Genomic DNA, 12,040 nt, shown 5'->3' on the forward strand with positions numbered 1-12,040 from the left:
GTTGTTCATATAACTTTGTTTGCTTTTTTAAGGACTAGCGGCACTACCTGGCGTTTTTACATATTTATTATTACAACAGTAACTTGATCCAAAGAATCGTATCACGTCAGGTAGAAAGGCGTAGATCATCAGATCAAGCGATAAATTACAGACTAAATTCGTTTAATCGAAATCTAAAATTTGTTATAACTAATTAAATCATTTTAAACGAATTCTAATATTATGTTTAACGACTTAAAATTCGTTTAAACGAATCCTACAATTTGAATAATTCATTTTAAAAAAATCAAGTATATACAAAAAAAGTAGATGTGCGATGAAATAAAGGGTACTTTTTAAAACAATATGGAGGATAAATAGTGATTTTTTTATTTTCATTCAATAACTAGATGCTGTCATGAGACAGTAATACCCGCACTAAGGTGTTTGCCTCTAAATGCACACTCCTTCATATTGGGCTTACCAAGGAAAAAGTCCAAATAATTCTATAATTTACACAGTACATGTATTCGTCAAATCGAGCATAAAATGCTCAGGTGACCATGTGACCCATGAACCTCTTATACGCATTTCATATACTTAATTCATTACCAGTCTGAAATATCAGAATTTAATTAATGTTGTAAATTAGGTTTTAATAAAAAGGGGGGGATATAAATTTTTGGCCCATAATTGGAACTTTTTAAATTAAATTTATCTTCTCAACAACAAATAATATTATTTTAGTACAAAGCGTTTTTGATGAATTTATCAAAATGTGCAAACTTTTTTTAGTATTTGATTAGGCAAAAACCTCCTTGAAAAGCCATACCCAATCAATTTATATGTGTCCCCCCCCCCCCCCCCCCAAATACACACACACACAATTTGCCTGTTTTTGGAAATAGGCCTAGATGGCAAAGTTATGTTAAAACATCGTTTGTTATGATAATTTAAAATTTGTTCTTGTACTGTACATGTATGTGAACACCTTTTTGAAAATTTCTACATCACATTGGGCTTGCGTCACCCTACCAGTACTAGTACTAGTTTTACCATTATCATTTTTAGATTGCACATGCCATGTGACATGGTGCAGTGTTACATGTATATCAGTGGAAATTAATTCATTTTGTGTTTTAATTGGATTATATTTCATGAAGTTGACAGGACCTATGACAGTCGGTAAGTACAAGTTTAAGTATAGATTGGGGTAAAATAAACCAAAATGCAAATGGTTAGGTTAAAGTTTAAAAAGGATCAAAGATCATCGGCAATCTCCTATGCAGAGTTGTCGTTCGTTTCTCTCTCAGACACTGAATGTATGAGCCGATCGTAGAGAGTGGATCATCGATGCCACAATAGACGAATTTCACATTCTGAAGAGTTATCTCCCGTTGTCGACATTACATTCAGTTACAGGCATAGATCCGGGAATTTTTTTCCGGGGGGGAGGGGGGTCCACACCTCGGTCCAAAAAAATTCCAGCCCAGAATTTCCTGAGGAGCAAAATAAAAAAAAAACAAACAAACAAACAAAATAAAAACAATGATGGTGGGGTCCATGTTTTTAAAGGGGGAGGGCATCCAAAGTCATTTTTTATTTGCTTCTGTAAATCAGTATATAGTCCTATTTAAATAACTCTGCAAATTCCAGGGGGGGGGGGGGGGGTTCCAATCTCCCTAGCCGCTCCCTGTCCCTGAAATGACAAATGATCATGCGACTCCTAAATAGTAGAAAATTTTTCCATTTGACTAGACATAATTTTGTTTCTTGTGTTATTATGTTATGTACATCTAATGGTTTAAGGTTATGAACCCTTGAGGTCATCCCCACTCTCTTGTTCATAATATGACTACATCATATTAAATAGAAGTGCATCAATGATAAGATTACTTGACATTTCATTCATGAATTTGGGTCAACCTAGAATTAGGAATGAAAATCATTCAAAGAGATGGACCATTAAACTATTTGTATGTATTCACATTTTTTTTATGTCAAACCAAAGTATTAGACTAGTTTGCATACATGAACAAACTGGGGTCTGGGAAGGGGGTGGGGCAAGGGGAAGGAGTTATCTCTTTACGTCTTAATTAATTGTTGAAAATTCCTAAAATGAATGTTAACCTTAAATCCGACTTGTACGTCTTCATTATTTTTGAGTGGTGGTGTCTCCGTATGAGTGAAAAATTCCCAAGAGGGACATTTAACAGCAAACAAACATTAATGACTTAAAAAACACAATATACATGTACATGTTTATTAGTCAATGGATATACTTCTGATCATATCTCTAGTTCTCCCTTGAATCAGAAATGATGATATAAATATTTTAAGAATGATTAAGAGTTGAAAAGGTTGTGCATTTTAAAATTCACTAAGCTCTGTGGTTGAATTAGCTATACCAGTTTAGCTTATTTTGCTACTCAAAGCACCTTGATTAACTATTTTTAATCATACTGTTTTCTGAAATGTGAAGTTTTTTCAACATGGATACAAGTCATACCTTTTCAGCTTCTGAAAACAATTAATGCATGAAAAAAAAAACTGCTTTTCAAATACTGTAACTCTTTCCAAGTACTTGTGATCATCAGTTTTTAGCTCACTTGAGTTTTTCTGGTTTTCTGATCACATTTTGTTTGTCATTCATCTGTCCGCCTGTAAACTTTTCACATTTTTGTCTTCTTCACTAGAACCGCCGGGCCAATTTCAACCAACCCAGCCACAAAGCATCTTTGGGTAAAGGGGATTCAAGTTTGTTCAAGTGAAGGGTCACACCCTCTTTCAAGGGGGGATAATCAAGAATTAGTGAAAATTTGGTGGTATCATTTTAAAAAAGTCTTATCAAGAACCACTGACTGGGCCCAAAAAGTTGAAACTTTCTTTACATAGACAGTGTAGCTTCAAATTTGTTAAAATTATGACCCACTGGGGTAGGATGGCGCCACATATGGGGATCCAATGATTTACATAGAAAAATGCAGGGGATTTTTTCCATCATAAATCTTCTTCTCATGAATAGCAAGGGCATTATTGTCGTCCGTTTTCACAAAAGGGACCTAGGGGACATTAAATATCATTTGTCTGTCAGTCTGTCCGTTTGTCAGTCTGTCCGTCTGTCACAATAAATTTAACCTTGGTCATAAATTCTGAATAATAAGAGATAGGGATTTCATATTTCACATGTACATTACCTACAAGAACTTTCTAAACATACCATGATTTTTGAACCCATGACCTTGACCTTGAAGTTTGACCTACTTTTCAAAAAATTTAACATTATTTCAAATGATCATTTTGAAAGAGAAAAGATAGGGCGTTCATATTATACATGTATATTACCTGTGACAAGACCTTTCTAAATATATCATGACTTTTGACTCTGTGACATTGACCTTGAAGTTTAACCTACTTTTCAAAAATGTTATATTTCCTTATAACTTTTGATTGAGAAGAGATAGGACTTTTATATTTGACATGTACATTACCTGTAACAATATGTTTCCAAGCATGCTATGATTTTTTACCCCTTGACCTTGATGTTTTACCTAATTTTCAAAAATTTTAACTTTGGTGATTACTTTTGAATGACATATGATAGGGCGTGCATATTTGAAACAATATGTCATAAATAATGGCATCCCATCCACTAGGACATGGAAAGCAGGGGACCACAATTCTTTGAATTTGCTTGTTAGTCATTTTGATATGGAAACATCCTCATATAGTGTAGATTCAAGTTTTTTATGCCCTGCCATGAATATGGCCGAGGCATATAGTGTTTGTCATGTCCAACTTCAATAAAACGTCATATGCTGATACATACTGATGTAAGCTTTTCAACTGCATCAAAATTTTTGACCTTGAATTTTCCTTTGACCTTGACCTTACTTTTCTTAAATTAGTGTCTAGATCAGTTTTGAATAAACAATTCAAGATATATTTATCAAACTTCATATGCTGATATAATTATACTGCTGAGAGATATCAATTGCATCAACTTTTTTGACCTTGACTTTTCCTTTGACCTTGACCTCACTTTTTTAAATTAGTGTTTAGGCCAAACAAAAAAATATGTGTGGTTCCGGTTACACTTCCAAAAAAATTAGGGTAGGTAGGTAGGGATTTTTATTTTTTTTTTTTTTTATTTTTTTTAATTTTTTTTTTTTTAACAAAATGATTTTCTTAATTTTTTTTTCTAAATAGTACCTATCACTGCTTTGCAAATGGCATTTAGATGTGGTGTGATAATATACTAGTCAATATTGGTAGGGGACACCTACATGCTAGCTTGCTTTGGATTTAACACTATTAAACACTTGCACTGTGTTTTGCAAGGAGGCCGTCATTGCTGAAACTAAAACTTAAACTGGAGCCATTGATGGAAATTGGGGGAAATTCCGGAAAAATATGAAAATTGCCAAAAAAAAGTTTAGGGTCGGGGGTATAAAATAGGGAAGGTCGGGTAACCCGAACCACACATATTTTTTTATTTGGCCTTATCTACATTTTAAATAAACCATTTCTGATATTTTTGTTGAACTTCTATGCTAATAGTAAATACATACTGATATAAGTTTTTCAACTGCATCAACATTTTGACCTCAACCTTTCCGTTGACCTTGACCTCTCTTTTCTCAAATAAGTGTTAAGCTCAGTTTTAAATAAATCATTCAAGATATTTTTATCAAACCTAATAGTAATATGCTGATATGTATTAGTGAGAGCTCTTCCACTGCATCAAAAACTTGAAAATGAAAATTCCGAAACCTTACTGCACATCTACATGACACCACCAACCATCTCCCAAAAGATGATTAGGCTACTGTGTAAAATGTAAGAGGAGTTCAGGGAACCAGGGGCTTTTTGCATAAAAAACGTCATTTTTCGACCCCCATTTGACCCCCAGGGTGAACATGAAAATTCCGAAACTTTACTGCACATCTACATGACACCACCAAACACCTCCCAAAAGATGATTAGGCTACTGTGTAAAATGTAAGAGGAGTTTGAGAAATAAGAGTGTGACAGACGGACGGACAGACGGACGGACGGACGGACGGACAGACAGACATGAGTAACAACAATATACCCGAACTTTCTTTAGAAAGTGCGGGTATAATTATATTCACTTTAAACAGATAGATATAAATACAGAACTGGTGGAATTACTGCAAACACTGCAGATGTCCCCAGCCCAGGCCATCCCTCATTGAATGTTCCGACCCCTAGTTTGGTACACTCTTTGTACAATCAACATGGTTGTGATCAGACACTGCGCGTCTGTTTCCATCTACTTCTGTCTCTCGTCATTCATATCCAGCAGGATGCTTTCTCTGCCGCCTGGTCCAGTTTTGTACTGCTACTCTTCTGCATCGGTCAGTCACTCCTAATGCAGAAAACGGCCTCCACACTTACTGTGCAGGGAATTCTCTGCAACCAACTTCAACAGGAAGCTCCAAGTCTGCTATCCTCTGTCTCAACACTCCGCCGTCTTCAAGATTTGTCCCTTTTGTCACATTGGCTTCTTTACACCTCTCCTCCCATGGAAGTGTCAACTCTATGCTAACTATTTTCTTGCTTCCTGGCGACCAGAAAACATATCGGGTCTGAGATTTTTTTGTACAGTGTCAGGAAACTGCAGCTTCTTGTCTTGATACCAGTATACCTCTAGCTGCCAATCTCTGGCATGGTTTAATAGTCCTGACAGTATGAGTTGGCAACAAACGTTGGTCTCTTTTTCTTCTGGCTTTTCTAGTTCTTTCTGCCCTTTGAAAGTTGTTTCTTTTCTACTTTAATATTGCTCGTATGTCATTGAGTCCTTCTCTTCCATGCTTGCCATACTGTACTGCTTTGTGACCGTACTGTATATATCTCTGCTCTCATTATCCTTATTTCTGCCGCCGCTTAGGTTTTGCTAGTGCTCTGAGTACCTTTTCTCCTTTGTTGTAACTAACTCCAAATCGTTCTTGTTCAATTGTGTCTATGATTGATGATATAGTACAGTTTCCTGTTAGTGTGGTATCTAATATATTATCAAGGTCCTCGTCATAGATCAATCCTTATCTTATAATATGTTGTTGGCCATTCTTTGTTTCCTGCTGCCTGTTGAAGGCTCTGCAGCTAGTTGTACTTTGTTGGTTGCTCTTCCTCAATGTACATCTGAGTTGCCTCATTAGGTAAGAGGTCCTCAACACTGCGATGCTCTTCCTTGTTGTGGTCCTCCATAGTCTCATCAGTGTTACTGTGCGTTCCATCTGTTGCTACCCATATCTACACTTAATTCTTTCTTAGTATACCTTTAAACCTTTCAATTTCTACAAACCTTCTCACTGCCACACTGGGTTTCTGCCATTGTTCCCGTTTAAGTCCATTGTACGAACTAGCCGAATAGTTATTGTTACATCATGCTTGCACCCCCACTCTCGGAAGACTCTGTGGGTGATTTAATTTTTCTGTGTTGTTGATTGGTACGCGGTGTCCCTTCACAGTGCCTGTGAGTTGGGGTTTCATCCCTTCGTAACCTTGTTCAGTCTTCCCTAACCTCCATATATCTTTCAAGATGTCACTAATCTATACTTGGTTGTCAGCAAGTCTTTCCCATCAAACACTGGTAGTTCCAGCTATGTTACTTACATACAGTACTGATGAAATTTCTGCAAACACTGCCAGTGACCTCAGTCGAGACCATCCCTCATTGTGTGTTTCACCCCCTACCTTGGTACATACTCAGGATGGGGATGGGGGTTATCTACAGTGATAATCATCTCATTAGTGTTAGTTCCCAGCTACTTCTGTCTGTCTCCTCATATACATCAGGATGCTCCTGTAGCCAATTGGCCGAATTTATTTTTAAAACATTATACATGTATTGTTCAGTATTGTTTGCACTCAACGCATTCACCGTTCCGACGGCCTTCAGATCAAATTAGAACTTATCTTATATAAATGCATATCATGTGAAGGAAACTGAAATAAATAATGTGGAAGAGTATTCGCTATATTCATCTCCATTATCACACCATGAAGCAGTTGCAACCAAGATTAGCATCATATTATTGTTTATTCCCTCTTATTAAATGCAGGATCTTGAATATTAACGTATAATTAAAAGTAACTTTCCAAACCTTTGGTTTTTTGTAGAGTAAAAGACATTTCTGTAATCAGCGATAAGAACATTCCCATGAGGATAATGAGTACTGGACACATCACTTGGAATCCTGCGGGAATATACCTTGTGGCCTGTAGCTGCGACATAACCTACTACCCACTTGACGAGCAAACATGTACGATTAAAGTCAACACGTGGGGCTACACAAGCAACGAAATCAGTCTTGAATTTGACAATCCAGCGGTTGACATGAGTTTTTACAGTGAAAATGGAGAATGGTTGCTCACAGATGCAGCGGGAGAAAATACTAAAGAGATATCTCGTGTTGGACAAACATTTTCGAGTCACACGTTCTGTATTACGTTAAAGAGAAGACCTATGTTTCATGCTCTCAACACTATGGTTCCAGTGGTTCTAATGGCGTTCCTTATTTCAATGGTTTTTAAACTCCCAGTGGACTCCGGAGAGAAAATCGGATACTCTCTTACCGTATTGCTGGCTTATGCTGTTTACTTGACCCTGATTTCAGACAATATTCCCAGTACCTCTGTGTCCGTATGCTACCTCAGTAAGAATTTGACTTATTGATAAACTGAAATATTCCATTCATTGAATTCTCTTAGATTCAGCGCACAATTTCCGAAGTCAACTTTCATTGATGCACTGTTTGAAAGAAACATAGTTCTATTTTTCTCCTTCAAACTGTGGATAAAATTTGATGCATAAAATAGACAAGGAAATATTAATGGAGATACAAGATATAGAATTCAGTCCGTACTGTAGGTTTTCACTAGAATTAATCAAACTTGAAAAACTGACAATCTTCTTTTTTGTCCATAAACAATATCTAAAGAAATATTTGCAATTTGTCAATAGCCCAATGACCAATTAAAATGTGTCGTTTTATTAAAAATAATATGTCCGACCGTGAGACCGTTAAGTACTATAGTAAGCGCGGTTTACTTAGTGTATTTATTAATGAATTCACATATCTGAGTTGTCCTTCTGCAAATTGCAAATGATGAAACAAATTTTCAGTGAACCGTTTCCTGTGTTTACTGCGTCTCGCATTGTCATTTTCCCGCATGATTTTAGGACTACTATGTTTTACGGTGCTATCGTCGGGGCGAGCGCAGTTGCATTATAAAAGACCTTTACACAGGTTATGCTTTTAACTTTGATCCGCCCCTTAAAACTTCAAGCTGCACGAGGTAAAGTCTAGACTGTAATGTTACAAGACTTCGTTTGATAGTCGCCCGCGTGGCGCAGTGGTCAGAGCGTCTGCTCTAGAGTCGCGAAGTAAGGAGTTGATCCTTACGTCGCGGGTTCGAATCAGACTGTGGGACGTGGAGACCGCTCCTTCGGATGAGACCGTATAAACCGAGGTCCCGTGTCGCAGTAGGTGCTGACACGAAAAAGATCCCTCACTGCTCAATGGCCGTAAGTGCCGAGTATAGGACAAAATTTGCAGCTCTCCACCGGCAAGTGGTGGCGTCTCCATATGAGTGAAAAATTCTGGAGAGGGACGTTAAACAACATATAAACAAACGAACAAGTTAGTTGCACTTCAATAACGAAGTCTAAAAAAGTGCTTTTTAACAAATTAAATGCGATTTTAAAGTAGTCGCAATTATTTTTTATTTACTTTAATATCTAATTCTTCACGATAACCGCGGCACTACCACGGCACTCGCCATTATCGGAATCGTGGTGGCAAAAGAATTATGCACAGGTTTCAAACAAAAAATTAATTGCCGAACGTGGTATATTTCAGCTCGAATTTCCTCTCTTCTTTCACAAGTCTATAGAGATCGCTACGCTCGCTATCTATATTTTTGAGAGAGTGACATAAAATCCTTTACTGGGTGATAAAAAAACACACAAACATTTTAGATCATGAAGAACAACTTCTTTAAAGAAAAACATTTACCTTTCCATATAAGAACTCTCTGTTGAAGTGTTTAGCCTTCAGAAGACTAACTCATACATGCAATACTAATGTACCCTTATTTGATTTCGTTTCAGCTGTTTACTTGGTTATCGTTCTTGCGCTGGGTGTTCTCTCTGTTGCATTTGTTATTCTTGTAATTGGCACCTACCACAAGGGCGACGAGACCGTTCCTGCATGCTTGGCTCGGATTGGTCGCTTCATGGCTATGATTTCATGTGGCGGAAACTGCTGTAAAAAGAAAAACTCTGATTCAGTGACGGCAATAGGAGAGCCAAACAAACTTCCACCAAAGATTGGGAAATCGGTTGTAGGATTTGAAGATGAAGACGTGGAGTCACATACATCAATGACGCATCAAGAGTTTTCCAAAATTCTTGACCGATTCTTTTTTGTTAGTTATATTTTGACTGTTATTCTCACGACGCTAATATTTGCAATCATGATTTTTACTAATCAGTAAATTAAGTAATTATTATACAAATGGCGGATACATTTGGAAAATTAAAAACATATTCCAGAGAAAGTTGAACAATCGCAATGGAAAACAGAAAATTGAACAATCGCAATGCAAAACAGAAAGTTGAACAAACGCAAAGCAAAACAGAAAGTTGAAAAATCACAAAGCAAAACAGAAAGTTGAACAATCGCAAAGCAAAACAGAAAGTTTAGATCTGAAAATAAACAACGTTGAATGTTCTAATTAGCCCTAATTTAATTCTAATTGTACTTGCGGTTTATTTATGTAAATTATCGAGATTTTCGAATCAAATGCATTTAATAGTGATATATGTACTATCTGTTCAAATCTGTCAAGTTTGACCATGTATGACCAGCCATAAGGCTGTCTCTGGTGTTGGTAAACAATAAAATATCAAAGAATACACTGAAGCTCTCATATGAACTAGATCAAATAAAATTGATTGATTGTTAATATATAACCAGTGAAAACAAGTAGTTACAGAAATACTTAAATCAGTTCTTATATACTTCTTATTAACTGAGTTGAAAACTTATTCTAAGTGTTTTTGACAGTGATGTGTTTTGCAGCATACAGTGTACTATTAATTATTCTTGGTAATGACGGTTTACCGTTATGATAATCTGTGTCAAACGATCCAAATAAGCTAACAAATCCTTGTGATTCTAATTTATTCACCAATCTGGCACTCTCTATTCAAACGTGCGTTAGAAAATGCTCCAAAAAAATTTTTTGAACAGAAAATCAGAAATTTAAAAGAGCTTAACGGACGAATCTTAAGAAAAATTCTTTCAAAAAATACTTTGCCTCTTCTTTTTCTCGTCAAAACACTCTGACTTTTTTTTTTAAAAAGAGAAAATCATCAATCTTGAAGTTTGTTGAAATGGACTGAAAACCTTCTGGAAATACCAATAACCTCTTTTGTTTAAGTACAATTTATGTTTTTCTCCGTTTTAGTCTTTAAATTTTAAACAATAAGATCTTGAGAAAACAAGAATTAGCGAAATTAAACTTTTTTTTATTACACAGAAGAAAGAGAAAGAAAGAGAGCAGCACACGAGTGGAAATACTCAGATATGAGGCTGAAATAGTCATGAAACACCTGTTGAAAAATCTAAGTGACCGAATTCAAATATGAATTGTCAATTTAGAATATACATGTACATATACATGTACATGTAGTATATCGGAAAAATATTCGTTCGTTAAAGCTGACCTTAACTCAAGTGGGATTAAGAGTATGCCATGGCCTTTGCGAATGCAAAGACTTTTAGAATTCAAGTAGAATCCTTAGGTCACATCAGCTAAGATTCATAGAATTGTAATAAGTATTCCGTGACCAAGTAATCCTACTTTAACAAGAAATAATTGAACAAAAACACACATCCACACACCCACTTTCTCACACACATAGTTGCAAAAATCTAGGAGTAAATTTCTCACATCACGGAAAGGAGGTTGGTCTGAAAGATTTCATTAAAAAAATGCAGTATCTGCAAAGTATAAAACATTTCATTATATGAAACATTTACCGCTGATGTGTCTGGGGAAGAGGGCTTGACTCGATCCAAAGTTGATCGTTATGACCTTATGAAATAAATACATGTATCAGTAATTTGTTATTAATTCAGTGAATGGTTGATGTAGGTTCTTCAAGCCCCTAATTTTCCTGATCCAGAAATCAACATGCATAGTAATTCATTTCACCGACTTATGATAAAACAGAACAGATCCTACTGTGCCTATTTATTATGCTGTGCGAAGGGAAAAGCCATCAGATGCAATTACTTTTCATCATCATCGTTTACAAAAATGTTTTCTAACATTTGTTATTTCGTATCAAAACTATTGCATCACACGTTTAGCCCTGGAGCATTTAAAATAAAATGCATGACAATTTGAATGAGTGCAGTTATTGTTTGAAATGGGCATTTTTTCGTATTTCCATGTATTTGTGTTACATTTGCAAAAATTCAAGTTTGAAGAAGAGTTTTAGCTAAGATAAAAATGTGGTGGACCTGTTACACTCTCTTCTTTCACTATTATGAGCACAAGATGTAAAGTAATGAAGATAATTAAAAAAAAAAACTATCAATGTCATGAATCTAGTGAAGAACACAAATCTAAAATGGAGCAAAAATACCGACCTTTCTAATCGACTGAAGTGGGATCAGGTGCCTAGGAGAAGTAAGTATTTCCTGACGACCGATCACACACGCTGTAAGCCCTCTTTATTGATCAAGTAATCGGTAGTGAAATTGTAAACAGTTACGCCATAACAAAGACAAGAAACTCCCGGGTATTTCTCGCACATGAATAAAAGATTGTTTTAAAATAGCTGTATAATCCTTAATCCATAAAAGCTTCAATGGGAGTTCGACAATTTTAATTTGTATATTCATAATCAAGTCTGATAAATTCAACAAAGATAAAAGTATTACCAACAGGGAAAAAACCCCATATAATTATGCAGTGCTCTCGAGTTCCAATTTTTCGAAAAAGCTTTTATTACTGTGGA

The 12,040-nt window shown here is 35.9% G+C and overlaps 1 protein-coding gene across 1 annotated transcript; it reads left to right on the top strand.

The window, feature by feature from the left end:
* Positions 1-6,544: 6,544 nt before the first annotated feature.
* Positions 6,545-9,504, top strand: LOC133178198 (neuronal acetylcholine receptor subunit alpha-2-like). The gene is made up of 3 exons (XM_061312949.1): positions 6,545-6,681; positions 7,126-7,661; positions 9,119-9,504. The coding sequence occupies exons 1-3, from the start codon at positions 6,545-6,547 to the stop codon at positions 9,502-9,504; spliced, it is 1,059 nt and encodes a 352-aa protein (XP_061168933.1).
* Positions 9,505-12,040: the final 2,536 nt, after the last annotated feature.

The sequence above is a fragment of the Saccostrea echinata genome, unplaced genomic scaffold, assembly GCF_033153115.1.
Source record: "Saccostrea echinata isolate AGI-Se365-2 ecotype Australia unplaced genomic scaffold, CSIRO_AGI_Sech_v1 ptg000002l, whole genome shotgun sequence".
Lineage (NCBI taxonomy): Eukaryota > Metazoa > Mollusca > Bivalvia > Ostreida > Ostreidae > Saccostrea > Saccostrea echinata.